The 22,632-nt window shown below is 53.0% G+C and overlaps 1 protein-coding gene across 1 annotated transcript in view; it reads left to right on the top strand.

Annotated features, from left to right (window-relative positions):
- Positions 1 to 22,632, top strand: part of MYH9 (myosin heavy chain 9) — a 92,677-nt gene that overhangs the window by 58,367 nt on the left and 11,678 nt on the right. Inside the window, exons 11-27 of the mRNA XM_004418094.3 lie at positions 34 to 152; positions 1,562 to 1,714; positions 3,280 to 3,453; positions 5,105 to 5,278; positions 7,380 to 7,494; positions 9,795 to 9,988; positions 10,342 to 10,463; positions 11,313 to 11,382; positions 13,204 to 13,364; positions 14,314 to 14,422; positions 15,477 to 15,608; positions 16,067 to 16,273; positions 16,715 to 16,852; positions 17,904 to 18,027; positions 19,926 to 20,097; positions 20,926 to 21,138; positions 21,572 to 21,716. Of these exons, the coding sequence (XP_004418151.1) occupies positions 34 to 152; positions 1,562 to 1,714; positions 3,280 to 3,453; positions 5,105 to 5,278; positions 7,380 to 7,494; positions 9,795 to 9,988; positions 10,342 to 10,463; positions 11,313 to 11,382; positions 13,204 to 13,364; positions 14,314 to 14,422; positions 15,477 to 15,608; positions 16,067 to 16,273; positions 16,715 to 16,852; positions 17,904 to 18,027; positions 19,926 to 20,097; positions 20,926 to 21,138; positions 21,572 to 21,716 (2,522 nt within the window). The remainder of the gene's footprint in view (positions 1 to 33; positions 153 to 1,561; positions 1,715 to 3,279; positions 3,454 to 5,104; positions 5,279 to 7,379; positions 7,495 to 9,794; positions 9,989 to 10,341; positions 10,464 to 11,312; positions 11,383 to 13,203; positions 13,365 to 14,313; positions 14,423 to 15,476; positions 15,609 to 16,066; positions 16,274 to 16,714; positions 16,853 to 17,903; positions 18,028 to 19,925; positions 20,098 to 20,925; positions 21,139 to 21,571; positions 21,717 to 22,632) is intronic.

Below are 22,632 nucleotides of genomic sequence, written 5' to 3' on the forward strand. Positions count from 1 at the left end.
TTACCCCTCCCCTCCTTCTCTGAAAAATGTTAGCTGCCCAAAAAGTGTCCCACCTCTTGGGGATCAACGTGACCGATTTCACCAGAGGAATCCTCACCCCACGCATCAAGGTGGGACGGGATTACGTCCAGAAGGCGCAGACTAAGGAACAGGTATGCCCCGTGGCTGGGGAGTTGGGCTGCCTCCTTGCCGAGGGTCACTTTGAGGCCTGCTCTGGGCCATCGGCTGTGTTAGGCACCCTCAGTGGGTTCAGTCGTTATAGCAACTTGGAGAGCAGGGTGGTGCTTACCCCCATCGAGAGCACGAGGAAACTGGCCCCAGAGAAGTTCGGTAGCCTGCCCGAGGCCACTCGCCTAGGGAGGGCCGTCTGTAGGGAGGGCCTCTGTAGGCTGCACTGAGTCGATATTTAGACTGATTGATTGGCAAGGACATAGGCGTGTTCTGTTCTGGGGTAAAGCGGAGCGAGAACTCAGTGTTTCTATAGCACGGCTCATTCTGGTACCAGGGTGGTAGTGGCATCTGCCATCCTTGAAGCCCGTGCCAAGCGGCTGTCTCTCCACCACCTGCTGTCTTGCTGCCTTGATGAGAGACGAGCAGGAGTCTTTTCCTCAGCTGTGCTGGGCGAATGTGCCCGCCTCCCCCAGGAGCTGAGGTCCCTCCTGGCCGGGACCAGTTCCCCCCCCGTTAGCGGTTTCTCGTTTCTGTCATGATGATGGGCATTTTTAAGGTGCTGCTACCGTCTCTCAAAAATACTTTGAAGTTCGCATTGATTAGTCCTTTTTCCAGAGGGTACTGTCTACAGTGCCTCACACTAGTGGCTGACAGCCCATGGGTGATTCTGTGCAGAATATCCCACCAAAGCCAAGAACTTTGTTTTCCAAAGACAGTGTGCATAGTTATTGCCAGCTGTTCTTTTCCCTGATAATTAAAGAACCGTTATTTTTTCATTATGAAAATACTACAGGAACACTTAAGATTCAGAAAATACAGAAAAGTCTAGGGAAGGAAAAAGATTGCCACAGTCCTACCCAGTGATGATTATTGGGCAGCTCTTTATTTCCTGCAAGGCTTTTTCTTTTGAACTTGGTTGTCACCCTGGCTTCTTATTATGGAACTTTTCAAACATTGGCAAAATAAAGTTAAGAGACTAGTGGAATGAGCCCTGTGTGCCCGTCACACAGGCAGCTTCAGGAGTTACTAGCACATGGCCTTTCTTGGCTCATGGTTAATCTCATCTTCCCCCAGCCCTGACTGCATTATTTGAAGCAAATCTCAGACATCTTGTCATTTCTTCTCTAGATACTTCTGTGTGTCCCCATTTAGTTTAAAAAGGTCTTGGCAAATGTCTTTCTAAGTTTACTATGCTGTTGGATATGTAGGTTGTTTCAGCTTGTTGTTATAAATAACGTTGCAGTGAATGTATTTGTGCGCAAGCTTTTTTCTCATCTTTAGGGCTGTTTCTCTGGGGGAGGGCTCCGCAGGGGGAATGACTGGGGCAAAGGGCACAAGATTTAAAGCCTCTTTGTATCTGACACTCCATCCCCTGGATGTCCCCCCCAAGGCTGACTTTGCCATTGAGGCCTTGGCCAAGGCCACCTACGAGCGCATGTTCCGCTGGCTGGTGCTACGCATCAACAAGGCTCTGGACAAGACCAAGAGGCAGGGAGCCTCCTTCATCGGGATCCTGGACATCGCCGGCTTCGAGATCTTCGATGTGAGCTTCTCCCTCATGCCCTCCTTGGCCGCCTCCTTAGCCTCTTGGCAGCCCTCTTCTTGGGCTAGTCACCCTCTTTCCCGGGGTCCCACAGCAATCCGAGTTGGCCATCTCCTTCCTTGCATGGCGACGGTGTATTTTAAGCTTAAACAAGCATGCCTCTTCCCAGCCAGGGATGCTGGAGAGAATGGGACCTTTTACATGGTGTTCTGGGAGGCTTCACCGGCTGGTACTTTCTGTTGATTTATTCTTTCAGCAAATATTCACTGAGCGTTGGGACAAGACATTGTCCCTGCCCGTAAAGACTTTGAGGTCTGGCAGGAAAAACTGATAATTACAGTAGATCAGAGGTTCTTAACCTGGGGTCCATGGCACATTTCAGAGGAACCACGAACTTGGGTGGGGGAAAAAATTACCTCTTTATTTTTCACTAACCTCTCATTGAAATGATGCAGTTTTTTCAACTGTGAGTTGAGCAAACTGCAGAAGCCACACTACACTAGCAGTGCTTGTGACGTCACTGATAGAAATCAGATGTTTTCGTATCACAGCAGTTGGTGCAGGGATGTTGTAAATATCATTTATACTCATCTTTGCTTCAAAATTTTGGAAGTTATTAAGCCCACGGCTCGTGCTTGTTTTTTTTTGTTTTTTTTTTGATAATTTTATTCTACTCTTTTTTTTTTTCCCCCAAAGCCCCAGTAGATAGTTGTACGTCATAGTTGCACATCCTTCCAGTTGCTGTATGTGGGACATGGCCTCATCATGGCCGGAGAAGCGGTGCGTCGGTGCATGCCTGGGATCCAAACCCGGGCCGCCAGCAGCGGAGTGCGTGCACCCAACCGCCAAGCCACAGGGCTGGCCCCCTCGTGCTTGTTAATAAAGAAGCACAATGTATTACAATGTTATAATATTTTGATGATTATATTTTTATTTATTTATTTATTTATTTATTTTTTTGTGAGGAAGATCAGCCCTGAGCTAACATCCATGCTAATCCTCCTCTTTTTGCTGAGGAAGACCGGCTCTCAGCTAACATCTATTGCCAATCCTCCTCCTTTTTCGCACCCCCTCCCTCCCCCCCCCCCGCCAAAGCCCCAGTAGATAGTTGTACGTCATAGTTGCACGTCCTTCTAGTTGCTGTATGTGGGACGCGGCCTCAGCATGGCCGGAGAAGCGGTGCCTCGGTGGGCGCGCGGGATCTGAACCCGGGCCGCCAGTAGCGGAGCACACGCACTTAACCGCTAAGCCACGGAGCCGGCCCTGATAATTATATTTCAACATAACTTCTTTCCTTTGTAATCTGTCTATTTTATGCATTTTAAAACGTTATTCTGAGAGGGGCTTTATCAGACTTGGAGAGGTCCATGGACCCCCAAAAGTGAGACCCCCCTGCTGCTGTGTATGATGAGGGAAGGCCCCTAACTGTGCGGCCTCCCCAGGGGGCAGCATCGAGGTGCCCAGGGAGGTCCTTCCTAAATCCCTGTCCTGTTCCTTCCCGAGGGGCCCGCAGGCCTCGTCTCGGGAGGGCGGGCACCTCGCTGACGTTTCTTCCCTCCCCGCAGCTGAACTCCTTCGAGCAGCTCTGCATCAACTACACCAACGAGAAGCTGCAGCAGCTCTTCAACCACACCATGTTCATCCTGGAGCAGGAGGAGTACCAGCGCGAGGGCATCGAGTGGAACTTCATCGACTTCGGCCTTGACCTGCAGCCCTGCATCGACCTCATCGAGAAGCCGGTAAGCCACCCCTGCTCTACCTCAGACCTGACTTCTCGCTCGTCTTCTCCGGGGATCCAGCCCTCACCTCATGTGCCATGTTGGTTGTGGGGGTGTTTGGTTCCGTTCCCTGTCGGTGCCACCTGGAGGAAGAAGCCCGGGGGCTTAGATCTAGTGCCTGGGCGCCTCGCCCAGCTGCCGAGCAGGTGAGGATATGGCTGGTGCCCAAGCATCGTCTTTAGTCTTGGAAGACCATCCAGCATCTCCAAGAGGGGTGGACTCAACAAGCCCTTCTTTGGCTTAAAGAAACAAGCCTGCTTTTGTGTAGTCAGATCCTCTCCGCAGACACTTCCTCTGTAGCACAGAGTGGTGCAGACCCTGGTGTTACCTGCTGTCCCTGGTGCATGTCTGCCCTCTCTTAGGACTAGCACAGCACTGGAGCTTCTGTTCCACAGAGTTTGCTGCTGGCGGGCGGCGGTAGATAGAAAACCCTCCCCCTTTGCCATGAGTTCACGCTGAAAGCTCTTGCTGCGTATGGTTTGGGTCGCCTGTTAGTGCTTTAGGTTTAGGGGGTGCTCTTTAATGGAGCCTGAGCTGTCTCCATTTCTGGGTTATCTTTTGATTAGAGTGAAATGCACTGAACGTGGGTCCTCCAGAATCCTGAGCTTTCTGAGAATATGTCCACCAGAGTCACACTGAAGCGTTAGTTTATCAGAAGGCCTAGGAAGAAACTTGTGCATTTTGAGAGTATTGCTCAAGGGGGTGGGGGTTGAAGCTGTCCGTAATCCTAATGTGAAACAGTTTATTTATTTATTTATTTATTTTTGTGAGGAAGATCAGCCCTGAGCTGACATCCATGCCAATCCTCCTCTTTTTGCTGAGGAAGACTGGCCCGGAGCTAACATCTATTGCCAGTCCTCCTCCCTTTTTTCTCCCTTTCTCCCCAAAGCCCCAGTAGATAGTTGTATGTCATAGTTGCACGTCCTTGTAGTTGCTGTATGTGGGACGTGGCCTCAGCATGGCTGGAGAAGCGGTGCGTCGGTGGGCACCCGGGATCCGAACCTGGGCCGCCAGTAGCAGAGCGCGCGCATTTAACCGCTAAGCCACGGGGCCGGCCCAAAACAGTTTATTTTTGAGTTGAGTTTTCCAATGCACAAGAACTGGCTTCAAGTCCTGCTATCCAGTCTCCACCGTGCCTGAGTCTGCTTTCTTATCTTATAAACTCAACGTACGAAGGCTCTTGGGGCTCTGGGGCGCTTTCTCTTCCTCGAGGGGCTTGTCCTAAGTGTCATGTCTCACCACATAGCTGTGCAGACACAGAGCCTGTGGGGAACCTGTTGAGGGCAGCCTTGTGGCAGGCGGGTCAGGGGGTCTACGTGGTCCATCGAGCCCATCAGGTGATTTCCAGTGTACTCATGTTGGAGAACCCCTGTGATGGATCCTCGGGTTAAGGTGTGGACCATAGCCTAGACCCCAGAAGCTTCTTTTTAGTCTAGAACTCTTAAATTGAGCACTTTCAGTAATGCTCCCTTTCTTTCCCCTATGGGGGAAGTCCTGCCATGTTCTGGTGAGATTCTGGGGTTCTGAAAACCAGGCTTTGGCTTCTTGCGAGAGTGGGGGTGGGGTGGATTCCCACGTTGTGCTCACCCATGCGGTGCTCTGCCTCCTCCAGGCAGGCCCGCCTGGCATCTTGGCCCTGCTGGACGAGGAGTGCTGGTTCCCCAAAGCCACCGACAAGAGCTTCGTGGAGAAGGTGATGCAGGAGCAGGGCACCCACCCCAAGTTCCAGAAGCCCAAGCAGCTGAAGGACAAAGCTGACTTCTGCATCATCCACTATGCTGGCAAGGTGAGGAGAGACACACGCAGGAAGGTGCCGGCCGGACCTTCCTGGGAGAGGTGGAGACAATTCCAGGACCGTGACAGGGGGCAGGGGCACAATATTCTCATCTAGTGACTTATCGGATAAGATGCCTGGTGGCAGTAATCAGCATTCACCCCACTCTCCCACCTTGCAAAACACTGTCACGTGTTACATTTCAGTAGAAGCTTGCAGCAATCCTGTAAGGTCCTCAGGCTGATATAACGTTGTTGTGTATTATTATTAGGTGCATTTTCCAGGTGTGGAAGTGAGATTTGTGCTAAAGGCACAGGCTCTGGAGTTTGAATTAGAGCTCTGCCACTCTATGACTTTGGGCCAGTTACTTAACCTCTCTGGGTCTTGATTGCCTCATCTGGAAAATGGAGGTGACCACCACCGTACAGGGTTATGTGTTTGAAATGAGCTTGTGAAGCCCAGCGCTCACACAGGTCAGTGCTCTAGGGCAGGGCTTCTCAGCTTCCGCGCTCTGATGTCGTGGGCCCCATCAGCCTTTATTGTCCGGGACTGTCATGTTCGTTGTAGGATGTTTAGCAGCATCCCTTGCTTCTGCCCACCAGAAGTCAGTAGCACCCTCCCTAGTTGTGACGACCAGAAATGTCTCCAGACATCCAGACGTCTCCAAACGTCTCCTGTTGGGGGGGCACAATCACCCTGGTTGAAAGCCACTGCTGTGGGTGATGGCTTTGAAATTGCCGAGGCTACTGGCCAGTAGAGTTGGAACTGCCCTCACACCTCGCTGGCAGACGTACGTCTTTCAGTTTGCTTGTTACTGGGGCTTAAACCTAACCAAACAGGGGTGTCCGGAGTCCATAGAGGTCCGTGCTTAGACTAAAGCTGGTTCTTCTCAGCAAGAAGTGTTCCTTGCATGAAGTTAACAATTAATTGCAACTCAAACATGATTAGATGGGCTGGGCCCAGGCTCCTTGTCAGTAACCGTCCCCGAGGAGAGCCACGAGGTTTCACAGCGCTGCTCCCGAGCCACACGTGGTCCTCGCCCGCCGCTCCTCACGTGGCCCCACTGCCTGGCCTCTCCTACTAGCTCTTCTGGTTCCTGAGGCTGCTGAGCAACTCTTGACTTTAAAATACTCGTTTGTAAAACAAAAAAACCAACAGTTTCTGTCGTTACCTAAGGTAATGCCGCCTGAGCCTGTATCTCCACGTCCACTTTTGTTAGAAATGCACGTGCACAGAAACGCACACAGGAGGGCTTTTACTGCAGTATTGTGTATAATGCAAAAAACTGGGCCCTTCGAGGGGCCTGACTGATGAGACTGGCTGTGGACATCTGCACCTGGGCTGTGCTGCAGCCACTAACAGGACGAGCACACTGGCTGTGCCCAGGTGGACACATGGGCAAGACACTGTCTCTGGGGCTTTGTCATCTCCCAGGAGGTAACTCTGCTCCTAGGGAAGCAGAAGCCAACATCACACACCTCATCATTGATAGCCGTGCACGTGAGGACCACTGGCCTGTGATCAGCGGTCACCTCTGGGCAGTGGTGTGGGTTAGGAAGAGGGAGGCCCAGGTAGCCTGCTGCTCTGTTTATATTGTTCTGGGATCTTTACAATGGAAATATAGTCTATTACTCGTGTTAGTAAGAACATGTTTCAAAAGAGGTAAGAATAATACATGTTCAGTGGAAACTTAGACCTCCTAAAAAAACAAAGCAAAAATTACTTGTTCTGTTACTAAAAAGAAACATTATAACATTTTCATGTCTTTCTAGGATTTTTTCTGTATGTTCATATTACCTAAAAAAAAAATTAAAAATAAAATATTCTCTTGTATAGCCGCAACATAATTTTCTTAGCCTGTCCCCTGTTGCTGAGTATTTGCGTAGTTTTTAATTTTTTGCTCTCCTAGTAGAGTAACACCGCAGAGAACATCTTGTTGATGCCCCGTTGTCCTTGTCATTCATCATTTCCTTCTTAGGGCTGGAAACACCGGGTCAAGGGGTGTTCATGATTTTTAACTTTTCCACACGTGCAGTCAGCTTGTCCTCAGAGAGGTTGTGAGAGCTTGTGTCCCCAGAGCAGCCTGTGACTCGGGACTGTCTGCTTCCTGCAGGTGGACTACAAAGCCGACGAGTGGCTGATGAAGAACATGGATCCCCTGAATGACAACATTGCCACGCTTCTGCACCAGTCCTCCGACAAGTTCGTCTCAGAGCTGTGGAAGGATGGTACGCCCTTTGCCCTCCGCCCCCTGCCCACAAGTGGCTGTGGCCAGGCCTCTTCCCACCTTTGCAGTGGCCAAGCCGCAGAATAAAGGCACGTCCCCACGTGACACAGGCGGGGGGGTTTCCATCCACGATAGCTCCCATGAGAGAGGTCTCCCCCAAACGCAAGGGTGAGGCCGCCCTTGAGCGTCCCTGTGGATGCTCGCGGGGCAGAGTGCTTCTCCGGGCTTTGCTGGCTGCAGACAGCCCCAGCGCTTCCCATGTGTGGGAATTACAAGGCACCCAAAGCCTTGCCACCGGGTTTCCTGTCCCTGCACCTTACTGTACTTCCGTCCTCTCTGCGGTAGGCTGGTGGCTCTGGATTGTTCTTTCTCCCTGTTTCTGTCGTTTCTCCTTTCCTCTGCCTTGGTTTTGCTTTAACCTCTCTGTTGCAGAGATGCAGAGCACTCAGAGAGCCTATTTCTATCAACGCTTTCCTATTCTCCATCTAGAACCAGGTGACTGGCTGCCCGAGTGCCGTCCTCATGTGTGGTGCATCCAGGGCTGTTGGCACATGCTTCTGCTGAGTTTTTCTTGCCTGTTGGCTCTTCCTGCCTGACTGTGTCCTTCCCTGTCTGCCCCTGGACTTGTGGGCAGGCTCCCTCCCCTGTGCCCATCGCAGGCCTCCGGTAGGAAAACGGGCAAACGAGAGGCTTTGTTTGGATATTTGGGGACTTCACGTTATAAATCTTAAAAGGAAAAGAATTGTTTAAAACTCCATTATCATCTTCAGAGCTCCACCTCGTACAGGTGGCATCTTAGTGCTTGAATGGCTGCCGGTGTCTCAGCATGCGGTTTAGGTGTGTGCACGCTGCCGTGTCTATATGCACCTAAAAGCTAAAATGGCGTTTGTGCATTCATTCAACAGTCACTCAACAAACGCCTGCTCCCTCTGGGCTGGGCCTCCAGTGGGCAGGACATGCTCACTGAAATGACCAGTTATCACGGGGCACGTTTCACCTTCCTCTGGGCAACCTAAGTGGCCTTCACAAGCCCCCTACTCCCGGGAAACCCTTGGTGGCCAGTAAGATGGGCCCTGCGGTGGCTGCGTAAGGTCAGAAACGCCTCTCACTTTAATTGACTGGTCATCAGGTCCATCCTCACTGCCAGCTTCTGTCTTGAGCAGCTGTCCTTTTTGCTGTCTTCAAATAAATAGTAGAGATCTGGCCACAAAAGAGTAGGAGACAGGCTTTGTCACAGAATTCTGAACTTTTGCCACCAGCCGTGGAAGGCTTCAAATTTAACATTGGCTCTCGCTTAAAACTGACCTCAAATTGCTGGCCACTTTGGTTGGGTTTGTTTGTTGTTTTGTTCTCGCCTTGGAGGAAGCAGTTCATCTCACTGCCCTGGGCCTGAGCCAGTGGCAGGGCTGCTTCCTGGGAGGGTTGGTTTAGATGGTAAAGACGCATGAGCGAGGAGACAAAGCAAGACGCAGGAGCGTGGAGGGGTCCTCAGACTCGGAACAGTCACTGTCATTGTGAATCGCTGGGACTCTATACTTCTGACACCACCAGGTGCTGCCTCGGTCCCTGGTTTAGAGAGTTCTGCACAGGAGGATTCCAGGTAGAGAGGGAATCATCCGGACTCCTGTAGGCGATGGCTGAGTAGCTGTAGAGCTCCCACCTTCTGACTCCTAACCCCATGCTCTTAGGTAAAGGTGAATTCAGCTGTCTTGAGCAGCTGTCCTTTTTGCTGTCTTCAAATAAATAGTAGAGATCTGGCCACAAAAGAGTAGGAGACAGGCTTTGTCACAGAATTCTGAACTTTTGCGACCAGCCGTGGAAGGCTTCAAATGTGAATGTGAATTCAGGACACTGATTTTTTAAATTTTTTCAACTGGGACCATAGGACTGTGGGATTCTGTAAGTCAAGTTTTAACACCTTCTCAGAGCCAGGCTAGTGGAATAGCTAGGCTCACTATTCCGAAATACATTATCAGCTTTATTGTGTCTCTTTGGGAATAGGAGCTTCCAGAGTGGGCTGAAGAAAGGTGACGTAGATATGAATTAGCCAAAGGACTGTTCCCCAGCAGAGACAAGTCTTAGTGCCTCTGCAGTCTTTCCACCCTCCTGCTTCCCACTCGCAGGGTGAAGTGTGCTCAGCATTTGGAAATGATCTTAGCCCTGTATGTAGACTCCAAGCAGAAAGGGTCCCGCTATTCCGTAGTCTCACCTCTTTTTCTGTCCAGATGTCTGTCTCTTTCCTGCCCCTCTGCCCCCGCTGGGACCGCTGGGTATTCACCTGCTTTTGCGTGATCTCTGCAGTGGACCGTATCATCGGCCTGGACCAGGTGGCCGGCATGTCAGAGACGGCGATGCCTGGGGCCTTTAAGACACGGAAGGGCATGTTCCGCACCGTGGGGCAGCTCTACAAGGAGCAGCTGGCCAAGCTGATGGCCACACTGAGGAACACCAACCCCAACTTCGTCCGCTGCATCATCCCCAACCATGAGAAGAAGGTGCGGCCGCTCGGCGGCGTGGTGTGGGCAGGGCACATGTGCAGGGTGTTCAGGCCTTGTCCGTCTCCCTGAGCAGAAACCATTCCTCCCCCACAGCACACTCAGAGCCCTCAGTGAAGTCCCTGTACAGGCTCAAGGCACTTACAGGAGATAGGCTAGTTTTTAGCCTGCTTGTCTACTTGGTTACGTTGTATCTCCTGGACCTGGATCATGTAACTCAGCTGTCAAAACCCGTGGGCTGCAGCGACTCCTGGGGGCTTTTGCCCTGTTGAGTCCAGAGGGGCCCACCCGACCTTTCTCCATCAGTACCTAGGCATGGAAGCAAGGCCACACGTGTGTGCTTTCTTCTCTAGGCTGGCAAACTGGACCCCCACCTGGTGTTGGACCAGCTGCGCTGCAACGGGGTTCTTGAGGGCATCCGGATCTGCCGCCAAGGCTTCCCCAACCGAGTGGTCTTCCAGGAATTCCGGCAGAGGTGAGCCAGGGCCGACAGCCTGTCTCCCGGCCCAGGGACGGGCTGCTCCCCAGCAGGGACCTTCGGCGAGGAGGCTGTTTCCTCGTCCATGTGGAGCTGAGGTCTGGCCAGCTCCTTACACGGTCCTTCTCTGTGCCTCCCTCTAAGTGAGAAAGGATGTCCCCATTTTATGACTGGAATGTTATCTTGTTGGCTCTCACTCCTGGTGACTGTGGGGACCTGGCGCTGTTTGCTGCAGTCAGAGGAGCTATGGAAAGAAATTAAAAAGGGATCAGCCGGAGACTTGGGTGTTAAAGGAACTTTATGGAAACGGAAGCCACAGAACGCTGCGGCTTCTTGCTGTGTGTGCAGAGAGGGTCATTAGTGCCGCTGTCCTGTTTGCCTAATGACTATGTTTAGTGCTAATTGCTGTCACGAAGCAGCCCTGTATTTCTTAGACCATCCATTTATCAGCAGTTCCCTGCAGCACCTCAGGGAAGAGATGAACATGGCCGTCCGGGGTTACAGACGCAGATACTGGGCATTTAGCAATTAGGAAGCTCAACCTAAAGCCCCCCCTTGAGTGATTGAAACAGTCCAGTGTGAGTTTCCATTTGCTTTCCGGAAGACACCAAGCCTTTCTGTGTCCTGCAGCCTAAGAAAAGAGCAGGGTGGGATTTGCTGAATGTCTCCCTTTCTTAGGAGACTTCGTGGAAAGGATTCTACATCTGCTGCGCTGTCGGGATGATCCTCAACTCTCTGTTTGTTCTAGGCGATGCTCTCGGGATGCTCTTCCTCTCTCAGTATGTTCTAGACCACACAGAATTGAAGCGAGGGGTAAACCGACCTGGCTTCTTTTTTCTTCCTCAGGTATGAGATCCTGACACCAAACTCCATTCCTAAGGGCTTCATGGATGGGAAGCAGGCGTGTGTGCTCATGGTGAGTTGAGCTGCCGTCTCCGCCTCCCTCTGGTTGCGTGGACCTCTGGCTGGTGGCCACCCCCCTCGTCAGTGCCTGTGTGACTGGACGGTGCCCTTAGGGTCGGTTGACGCCTGTGCTCTGTTGTGCTTCCAGTGCTCCAGTTCTCATTCTGCCAGGTACCCTGAGTGGCAGCCCTCTCGGCCCTCGGATGGTCAGGGACGGCGTGTGGGACCTGGGCAGTGAGGAGACTAGAGCTGCCGTGTGGCGGGGCTCTGTTGTGAGACAGTCCCTTCCTTTTGGGGCACATTCTTGTGCTTTCTTGCTCACGTCTCCTCTGACCTTCTCACCCAGTGTGGTCGGCAGGGCAGCAGGCCCAGAGCACTGCAGCTGGCCCAAAGCCACCAGAGTCCATGCTTCTGGACCTTTCCCTTCTTCCCCCACCCCTAGAGCAGTGCTTGATGTGCAGGGGGCCCTCTGAACTCTGCTTGAATGAGAAGGCCCGGCGGTGGCTCAGTGGCCAGGCTGGGGCTGTACCCCACCCTGGTCATTTTTCTGCTCTGCAGGTGTCCTCTTGTTTCTGATGGGTCCAGGATGAGCAGCCACTGCCTTTGGTTTTCTTTGCATTCTTTCCAAAGAGTCCCGAGAGAGGATGGGCTGGGGGGTGGAGGGCTGGCGGGAGGAAAGAGAAAAGGGAAGAAAAAAATTCAACACTGACTATATGCAGAGCACTGCATTAAGTGATAGGGAGGTTGAGGCTGGACGCAGCTCCCTGCTCTCTGGTGCTTATCAGCTGGTGAGAAAGGAGGCGTGAAGGATGGAGGTGTGCCTCCGAGTGCTGTGTGGGCCACCCTTTCTCCAGGCTGGTTGCTGGCCAGGTGAGGGGTGTCTTTCCTCCAGACACAGGTGGTTCCCCTTCCCTCCCTGCTCTGCTCTGCAGGGAGGGGGATGAGGAGCAGGGAGGGAGATGCTCTTGTTGGCTCCTCCTCCCCTGGTCTTCACTTCGCCTTGGGCCGCTTCCAGGACTGCCAGGGCCATTTGTGGGCACCGAGGGTCCCCCAGGTCCCACTTACCTATTCAAGCCTCTGCCTTTGGAGCTTATTCTAAATCCCTTCTCTCCCAGACAGACAGACGCATAGACGTATATACCCTTGCCCTTGGGCTTTACAAGGGAGTACAGATGCTGCTCAGTAATAATGACAGCTCAAATGTACTCAGTGCTCATCACCTGCTTGACCCTGCACTGAGCACTTTCCATGCGTTCTCTTGTTCAATTCCTGCAGCTCTGCTATGAAGGAGGCCTATTATTTGCTTTGTTTAACTTTTTTTTTTTTTTAGTTAAAGAGAGGATTATTCCCATTTTACAGCTGAGGAAACGTGGGCCCATAGGGGTTAAGGCCCAGGGTCACCTTATTCGTATTTGATTCTGGGCCTGGCCTGATCTGGAGCGTGTGCTAATCTTAGTGACGACGATGATGATGCTCAGCGACCTCTGGTTGGAGGGTGGCCCGACTGGGCATTTAGAACGTGATTCCAGTGTGCAGAGGTGGGAGACAGAAGGAGAAGACCTTTAAAGTCCCTTTAACGCCAAGGTTCTGTGTTTCTCTGCAAGTCTGACTTGTCATCCTGCCCCGTGCTGGCACCCACCTGTCACTCTTCCCACTGTCCCCCTGAGCCCCACTCTCTCTGGCACCGGGTGAAGGCTGCCCGGCAGAGAAGCGGTAGCTGGTCCGCCGACTCTTCAGGACGGAACACTGTCCCGAGGCCCCTCCCCCGGCGAGGCAGGTTCTGGGTGTGGCTCCGCGATGGTGCGTGGTAAACAGCCTGCTCTCCCCCGTCTAGATCAAAGCCTTGGAGCTTGACAGCAACCTGTACCGCATCGGCCAGAGCAAGGTCTTCTTCAGGGCTGGCGTGCTGGCTCACCTGGAGGAGGAGCGGGACCTGAAGATTACCGACGTCATCATTGGCTTCCAGGCCTGCTGCCGGGGCTACCTGGCCAGGAAGTGAGTTCTGGGAGACACCCGCCCCCGCCGGTGCCCCACACTCAGGCCCTTCTGAGCTCCCCTGGTGCAGAAGGGCGCTTAGGAAGCTGTGGCCTGGGGCCCTAATGCTGGTCAGTTGTCTGCCCCAGGGAGGCCCACGTGGCTCTCCCTGCCCCTCTGCTTCCTGCATTTCTGCCTGAAGTTTAAAGTGACAGGGTAGGAAGGGGGTGACTGAGTAGGAAGGGGTGACTCAGTCACCCTATTTGCCTGCCCGGAAAGCTTCTGCTCACCCGTATTCCTCATTGTGTCCCTTGTGTGGGGATGACAGCCGGAGCCTGGCTGTCCCGAGTACCTCATGCTCCCGGTGGAGGAGGCCTTGTGTCCAGAGCAGCTCAGGGGCTCACCTGCTGCAGGACGTGTGGCAGCTGCTCCTTAGTCCCTGGAGCCCCTGTGTCTGTGCTCGGGGACGTGCGTTCCAGCGCAAGCGCTGAGCACTGGGGGAGTGCGGCTTGGGTTCCTGGTGTTTGGACAAACGGAGCCTTCCTTTATCCAGAAGCCCTCCCGCTGACACCTGACAGCCCACCTTTGCAGGACGTCAGCAGCTGCTGTTCACCAAACGAAGCCCCAAAAGTGGGTGGCATGAGGGTGGGAAGCTGAAGTCAACAGGTGGACTTAATGAGCAGCGATCACGTGTGACTCGGTTCTATAGTTAGTTCACAAGGGGCTTTCACCCCATGGACTCACTCGCCCCTTAGTGAAGGAGGGTGGTCTGGTGACCTAGGCCCTTGTCACCCTCTGCAAGGTTACCCACAGGACTCAACCCAAGGCCAGTCTCCTTCCCTAGACTGTCTTGCGGTGCCCCAGGCAGGGGTAGGTGCCCCCAGAAAGGCCCTGGGGTGAGCTCAGGACTGTCAAGTTGGAGGTCCGCGTCCCCCTGCCCTGAGTGTCGACTGTGTCCCTCGCCCCGCAGGGCTTTTGCCAAGCGGCAGCAGCAGCTGACGGCCATGAAGGTCCTGCAGAGGAACTGTGCCGCGTACCTCAAGCTGCGGAACTGGCAGTGGTGGCGGCTCTTCACCAAGGTGGGTCCTGGAAGGGCCCTCCCTTGCTGTAGCCGGGGGCTCTGCCAGCTTGCCTGTGGCAGAGGGGGCGGGCAGGCCTCACCCTGGCCTCTGGCCTCTGTGCAGGGCTCACTGCCCTTGGGATTGGCACTTGGGCTTTGCCCACCCCGTGCCCAGCAGCGTGAGCCCAGGATGGTCCTGCCCTGCGGGGTCTAGAGGTGTGAGCGCTGAGGCATTTGTCCGGTGTGGACGGCCACAGCCTGCTGCCAGGTTGGGCCACAGTCGCTCAGAGCACCTCCCAAGATAGAAAGGCCGTGCACGCTGCAGCCCCACGTGGTGTGGGGCCCTGCCCTCCCGAGAAGCCACGGGACAGTTGGTCAGAATCTGCACACAGCTGGATGGGCCCTCCCTTGCCTTTTAAAAACCCCCTAATTATTAAAGTTGTTAAGGCTGCTTTTGTTTATAATAAGTAATGTGTGGTAATTGCAAAAAGTTAGATTCACAAAAAGCCATCAAGGAGAAAATAAAAATTCACCCACAATCCCTTCAACCCTGAGGCAACATCCCTGAGTAGATGTTTCACTATCTATTCCCACTGTCTTTTCTTTTACTCCCTTTGAATCTTCACTATGTAAACCATATACATTCTTACATAGCTGAGCTCTGACTTGTACAAACAGTCTTGTATTTTGCATTTTCCATTGAAAATTCCTTCGTAAGCATCGTTTTAAAAAAGTCAGCATTCTGTTCCCTGGAGACATTTCACAATTTATCTGGCTACTTTTCCAATGATGAATCTTTATCTCCTTCCTAATTTTTCACTGTTGTAAAAATGGTGCCATGACCATCTTCATGCATACATAGGGATAGTTTCCCTGAAATGTAATTAGCAGGTCAGAGGCTTATGGCACACAGCACCAAATTGATTTCCAGAAAGCTTGTACCCGTTGGCACCTCCTCCGCACAGTGGGCCTAGTTGCCCCTCGCTCTTGTGAGCTGCATTTGCACAGGTGAAGGGAAGGCCTCGTGGCTGTTAGCTGGGACGGGCGTCTTCAGCTTCTATCTCCTCTCCTAGGTCAAGCCGCTGCTGCAGGTGAGCCGGCAGGAGGAAGAGATGATGGCCAAGGAGGAGGAGCTGGTGAAGGTCCGAGAGAAGCAGCTCGCTGCTGAGAACAGGCTCACAGAGATGGAGACGCTCCAGTCCCAGGTGGGTGTCTGTGCTGGCTCCTCCAGGTAGTGCAGCTGCTCCCAGTGCTGCCACCTGCTGGCCGTCGGTAGGCAAGGCGTGTTTGGAGTTTAAAGAGGTGTTTTTCTGTTAGCGCAGGAAAAACGTGTTAATGTCTCTGTAGACCCCATTCAGGGTTATGTGATATATGAGGCCGCCTGATGGGATGGAAAGCTCGTGAGTGTTGGGTTCAGGCCCAGCTCCAGCACTTAACCTCTCAGCGTGTTTCCTAGGGATCTTGGGTACAGCACATGGAGTAGTGGTGGAGGATAGAGGGACGTGATGTGTAGAAAGTGCCTGAGAGCTTGAGCACTCTCGAAATGGAAACTGCTCATGTCAGCCTAGGCCTCTCCCTCCGGAAGCCTGAGCTACAGAGCATCTATCCTGGAGTGGCTTGAGGAGGTCGCACGGAGCTTGCATTTTCCACGTGTTCTTTGCAGCTCATGGCGGAGAAGTTGCAGCTGCAGGAGCAGCTCCAGGCGGAAACAGAGCTGTGTGCCGAGGCCGAGGAGCTCCGGGCCCGCCTGACCGCCAAGAAGCAGGAGCTGGAGGAGATTTGCCATGACCTGGAGGCCAGGGTGGAGGAGGAGGAGGAGCGCTGCCAGCACCTGCAGGCGGAGAAGAAGAAAATGCAGCAGAACATCCAGGTAACCTGCCTGCCCCCGCTCTGGAGAAGGGGCAGGGCCAGACCCCAGAAATGGGGCGAAGGGGCTGGGGCGCAGTGAGGGGCAGTGACTAGACCTGGAGAGAGCACAGAACTCAGAGGCCGTCCCAGGCCAGCTCCTCACCCCTTTATCCACTTGGGGCAACCTTGGAGAGGCTTTCTCTGATATGACTCAGATCTCTGTGAGCACTGTAACTGAGTATCGAAGCCCATTTAACTTCCCGCCCTCGGTCCTTGCTCGGGCTGGTCTGAGGAGCAAGGTGATCGGCTCTGCTTTCCGCCTGCGTCCCTGGAGGGAAGGGGCTCTTGTCTTGTACCCCAGTTTTAAATATGTGATCCCCAAGTGGGAGTGGGGCCATGTCTCAGCCCTGCCTCTGGGCTCGCGGGGCCCGTGCCCCTCACGGCCTCGCTGGCCCCGCGGTAGGAACTGGAGGAGCAGCTGGAGGAGGAGGAGAGCGCCCGCCAGAAGCTACAGCTGGAGAAGGTGACCACCGAGGCCAAGCTGAAGAAGCTGGAGGAAGACCAAATCATCCTGGAAGACCAGAACTGCAAACTGGCCAAGGTGAGGCCCTGGGGGCGGCCGCCGAGGGAGGGCAGAGCTGAGGCGTGGGCTGCGGAGGGCAAGTGGGCTCTGCGCAGGGCCGCACCGTCCTGTCTCTCCGACTGCGGTGCTGTGGCTTCTCTCGGCAGCGGTTATTCTTCCTGGGTGTCCCCTGGCCTCTGGGCGCCAGGGTCGTGTTTGAAGGGATGTTTCTCACAACTGAGTGGGGCCCAAGGGAAAGGTTTGACATTTCTCCTCAGTAAAGCTCTTCACAAGCTTTGAGACCCGAGCCTTTGTAGAGCAGAACAACCTGTGTGGCTTGCGTGTCAGTCACTGGTGGAGTTTGGGCACCGTGGTGGCTCGGCAGTGAGATGTGGGTGCCCCTCCAGCTGTCTCTGAGGTGGCGGCTCTTTCTTCTGAGAACCTAGTTGGGTCCCTGTCAGCATCTGCCATTGAGCAGATACCTGGGAGTTGTGTTAGAGGAGAAGGAAGGACGGTCAGAACGCCATTCTCCATCCCCAGAGGGTGGGGTGGGGGCTGACATGGCAGGACGCTTGCCTGGGGACTCTGTGATGCAGGGAGTGAGACGCTCAGGCTGAGTGACGGTGCCTGTTTATTATGGTGGCCTTGGGGGGACCTTCCTGAGATTAGGACTCCAGTGCTGGCCACACAACGCAGAAAGTGAGGATAGTAGCCTGGGGCACTTTGGGGGTGAGAGGAGCAGGGAGTTCAGAGGCCACCTGGAAGACAAGTGCAGGGCATGGAGAAGGTGGCGCCGTCATGCCTGTATTCCCTCACTGGCACCAGCTCCCACCTGGAAGCCTTTCTAACCTGAGCCCAAAGGGGTGACACAGGTACAAGAAGGAAGATCAAGGAAGCTTATCCAGCTGTTTCAGGGGAGCTAGTGACCTTGCAGAGTTACCCCTTTGATCCTGGAAATCCTAATGAATCAAGTATTTAAGGCCCTGTCTCTCCATTCAGTCCTCATTTTCCGGGCGAGTCATGCTTTGAAGAGAGCTCAAGTGTTCCGTGCTCAACTAACACTGAGCTCTGACCCACCCTCGCCCCCCAGGAGAAGAAGCTGCTGGAAGACAGAATAGCTGAGTTCACCACCAACCTCACAGAAGAGGAGGAGAAATCGAAGAGCCTGGCCAAACTCAAGAACAAACACGAGGCCATGATCACCGACCTGGAGGGTAAGGGGGGTGGGCGGGAACCGTCAGGCTCGGGAACCGAGGCATCCACCGCCCAGGGGCCAGCCAGGGCCTCAATGCCAGCAGCAGGCGTGCCAAGCAAGGCTCGGAGTCTGCAGCACCTAGCCACTGCCCTTATGGCCTGGGGGACAGCATCAGGTCCCTACGGGACTCTGGGCCGCCAAGCACTGGCACTTACATTTGGGGAGGGACATTCCCCCGGGTGAAGCGTATTTGGAAGAAAGCCTTGGTGTTTCTCTGTTTGCACCATGTGTTTCAGAAGCTTTGGGACTTCCTAAGAGGTTCTGGGTTTGACCCCCAGCTCTGCCACTTACTAGCTGTGTCGTCTTGCACCTGTTAGTTAACCTCCATGAGCTCTAGTTTCTCTCACCTCTAAGACACAGTGAAAGGGTGTTTGTGTGGACTAAATGTCTATGGACATGCTACGTGTACTGTAAAATGCTAGACAGATATTTTGAGAGGCCATTGCTTGATTGGGGGCAGGGTGACAGGTCGTGCCTTCATCTCCCTGTGCCCCGGGAATCTGTGGTGGTGAGGAGGACGGGGTACAAGCACAGGTCTGTGCCTGTCTGAGGACCCCTCGCCCCTGCCCCTTGAGAGGAGTAGACAGTTGGGGGAGAGGGGAGAGCCTAGACCTCTGTGGCTGCTCAGAGCTTGTGCCAGAAACCACTGCTCCCTCTGCAGAGATGCAGGGCAGCCCAGCATGTCCAGGGCAGTTGTTGATGCCCACTGAACACAGGGCCAAGACCATCCAGGCTGACTGCTGGTGGGATTTTCCCAGCTTGGTTTCACGGCCCCACCTGCCCCCCTCGTCAAGGGTAGGGAGATCCTGACACAGAGGGCTCTCTTCCCACAGATTCCCTCCCTCACCTGGGATAGTCTGAAACACTCGATAGTCCAGGAGGTCTAGGAGTGACACATCTCCTGAGTTTGCAGACATAAATTTTGACACTAACAAGTGTCAACAAGGATGTAGAACAATCAGAAGACACACACACTTGGTAGACGGCTTTGGAGAACAATCTGGCGTTGCCTAGTGAGGTTGAAGCTCTGCATGTCTCTTACCCAGTGTTCTCCCATGTGCGCTAGGAGTCATGGGCAAGAATGCTCATGGCAGCGTTGTTCTTGAGAGCACACAGGGGACGTAACCCAAGTGCCTGCAGCTGTAGAATGGATGGATAAGTTGTATGGTCACATCATGGAATACTAGACCAAAGTCCAAATGGATATGACACTTAACTTGCTAAATCTCAAGACCATAATATCGAGGGACAAAGGCAAGTCAAGGAATAAATATCACTACCCCTCACTGAGCACATACTATGGGCCAGGCACCTTTCTAAGCGCTTTCAGATATTGACTCATTTGAGCCTCACAACAACTAATGGAATAGGTTATCTTATATCCTTGTTATTCAGATGAGGCACAGAAAGGTTAAGGAGCTCACCTAAGTGACGTCAACATGGAATTGTAAAGTCAGACACTGGACCCTGACGCTGCTGTATCGTCTCTGTAGAATTCATACAAGACAGTTCCCTTATATAAGTTCAGATTGACGCAAAACTAAACATTACATTTTTAGGGAGACAGACTTGGTACAGCCTTGAAGGAAAACAGGGAATTATAAACACAAACCTTAGGAGAGTAGGTCCCCTGGCAGGGAAGGTCAGTGGGTGGGGTTGGAGAGACAGAATGTGGCTGCTTATAGTGATGTTCTTCATCCAGGAGTTGGGTACGAATGTCTGTGTATTGTGATCATGTAAACCTCACATATGTTTTATAACAAACATTTGCTATTTTATGTAAGAATTAAAAACAAAGACAGAACAGTCTGTGGCCACGGAGGGCTCTGTTGGCATCTCCCCATCCTTCCTTCTCAGAGCGCCTCCGAAGAGAGGAGAAGCAGCGTCAGGAGCTGGAGAAGACCCGCCGGAAGCTGGAGGGAGACTCCACGGACCTCAACGACCAGATTGCCGAGCTCCAGGCTCAGATCGCTGAGCTCAAGATGCAGCTGGCCAAGAAAGAGGAGGAGCTCCAGGCTGCCCTGGCCAGGTGAGGGTCAGAGCATCAGCCCTTGCCCAGGTGGCCAGTGCCAGCGCTTCCTGCTGGCTTCCTGCCATGGTTCTTGGTGCATCAGTGAGCTGCGAGCATTCACTCTGCTGTTGTCTTAGAAGCCATTTCACTGCAGAACATATCCTGTTTGCTAAAAGCATAGTCTAAGCGTTCTCCTAGTCTAAGCGTTCTTCATCCTTTGTCAAAAAAAGACATCCACAACTCTGTCACCCAACCACAACAATCCTCCTTTCCTTTTCCTTTTTTAATTTCATGTCTTCAGGCACTCTTTTTAAAAAAATAGACTATTTTTTATAGCAGCTTTAGATTCACAGCAAAATTGAGCTGACAGTGCAGAGAATTCCCATAAATCCTCTGTCCCCACACGCGCAGCCTCCCTCATGATCAACATCTCCCACCAGAGTGGCACACGTTACAGCTGATGAACCTTCATTGACATATCATTATCACCCAAAGTCCATAGCACATTTGTATTTTTACTTAGTTGCAGTCATTATGGATTGTAGCATTTTATTTCCTTTTTTTTTTAACTTAACATTTGAATTTTTTTTTTCTTTAAAGCACTGAATTTTAATTTGGAAAATGAAATGATTCTTCTATGAGGTTTTCCAATTCTCAAAGTGGTGTTACCCTTAAATCTTCTGGATGCCTCAAACAGATATTGTTTTTGCTGAGAGGAGCTCCTAAGGGCAATGATTATGACTGCCGGAAGTGGCTTTGGCTGCACCTCTTCAAAGCCTTTTCTGCAAACTCTGCTCTCTGAAGGTGAAAATGGCCTCATTCTGATGTTGTTGGTCTCTTTGGTAGAGTGGAGGAAGAAGCCTCCCAGAAGAACATGGCCCTAAAGAAGATTCGGGAGCTGGAATCTCAGATTTCTGAACTCCAGGAAGACCTGGAATCTGAGCGTGCTTCTAGGAATAAAGCTGAGAAGCAGAAACGGGACCTTGGGGAAGAGCTGGAGGCTCTGAAAACAGAGCTGGAGGACACTCTGGATTCCACGGCTGCCCAGCAGGAGCTCAGGTGTGCCATGGGACCGACTGGCCAAGTCACTAAAGATTGGGGTGGGGGCACATGGAAGGGGAGACAGTGGCCTAGAAGGGGTGGACCCCAGGCCTCTGCACACATGTAATGGCCTTATCGTGTACCAGAGAGCAGGGAAGCTGATGGTTTCTCAGCAGCTTCTCTCTACCAAGTGGAAGACCAGTTGCAGAACCTGGCTTGGAGTTTGGGTGAGGCAGGGTGGGTTTTAAGGTTGAAAGGGTACAGAAGCCTCTACAAAGTGTGTCTACAAACCTGGGCTGTAGGATGGACGGCCAAGGAGGGAGGCCAACGGGCAGAAAAGCTGCCAGGTGGCCAGTGCCCTTGCTGGCATCTCTGTGCAGCCAGGGAAGAGCCCCAGGGGCAGCATCGCTCCAGAGTCCCCTGCCTCCATTCTGAGGGCATTTCTCTCCAGGTCCAAACGTGAACAGGAAGTGAACATCCTGAAGAAGACCCTTGAGGAGGAGGCCAAGACCCATGAGGCCCAGATCCAGGAGATGAGGCAAAAGCACTCGCAGGCCGTGGAGGAGCTGGCGGAGCAGCTGGAGCAGACAAAGAGGGTGCGTGGGCTTCCCCGGGGACTGGCTCCGCGAGGCTCCGCCACTGCGAGTGGAGGCTGCTTTCAGGGGAGGGGCCCTCCTGGAGACCGGCTGCCCCTCCGGGCCAGTCCTGCAGAGCAGAGTGGCTCCGGCGCCAGACTGCCTGCATCAGAGTCCAGGCTCCAGCCTTTAGCGGCTGTGTGACTTGGGCAGATAGGTACCTCTGTGCCTCAGTTTCTCCATCTGTAAAGGTCTGTCCGTCTCCATCTGATGCTAGGTGTCTCATTTGCTCATGTGAGCGAGTTGAGAACATGTAAACTACTTTGGTAGGAAGGACTCAGTTCAAGAATTATTATCATTTATTCTGTTCAACAACCTGCCAGACCAGAAAGCTTCAAGGAATTGGAGCGACCCTAAGACTGTGTTTCAGAGGGCCTTAGGGTCCTTTTTCTGAAGGCTGGATCCTTTCTAGGACACCCCCACAAGCAGTCAGCTGGAGTCTTCGTGGGAAAACCCTGGGGATGTTAATCTCAGCTAGTTTCTCAGCCAGGCAGCTGATGGCTGGGCAGTCCTTAACGAGAGAAGTCCTGCCTCCTGTGGCTTCTAGCTCGTAGCCACTCTTGGTGGCAGCCCAAGAGGTCAAAGGCTCTTCCACATGGCAACCTATATAGTATTTGTAGGAACATGTCTTGTCCATCTGTCCCGCTCAACTTCCGCCTGGTTCTGTACAGGTTGAAGCCTTTCCTTGTCTGTAGCTGCTTTCACCAAACATGCCTTCGCATTTGTGCCGGGTCCAGCTCACCCTTGACCTTGCCCATGACCCTGTGGCCGGCTTGGTGCAGACTAGAATGGGATTGTCACATTTATTCTGTAAACTCCACTTTATGGTCTTGAAAGAACTTTACATTAGTTGTTTGAACGTCACATTTCAAAGAGA

This window comes from Ceratotherium simum, chromosome 25 (assembly GCF_057802395.1).
Source record: "Ceratotherium simum simum isolate JZ-2026a chromosome 25, ASM5780239v1, whole genome shotgun sequence".
NCBI lineage: Eukaryota > Metazoa > Chordata > Mammalia > Perissodactyla > Rhinocerotidae > Ceratotherium > Ceratotherium simum.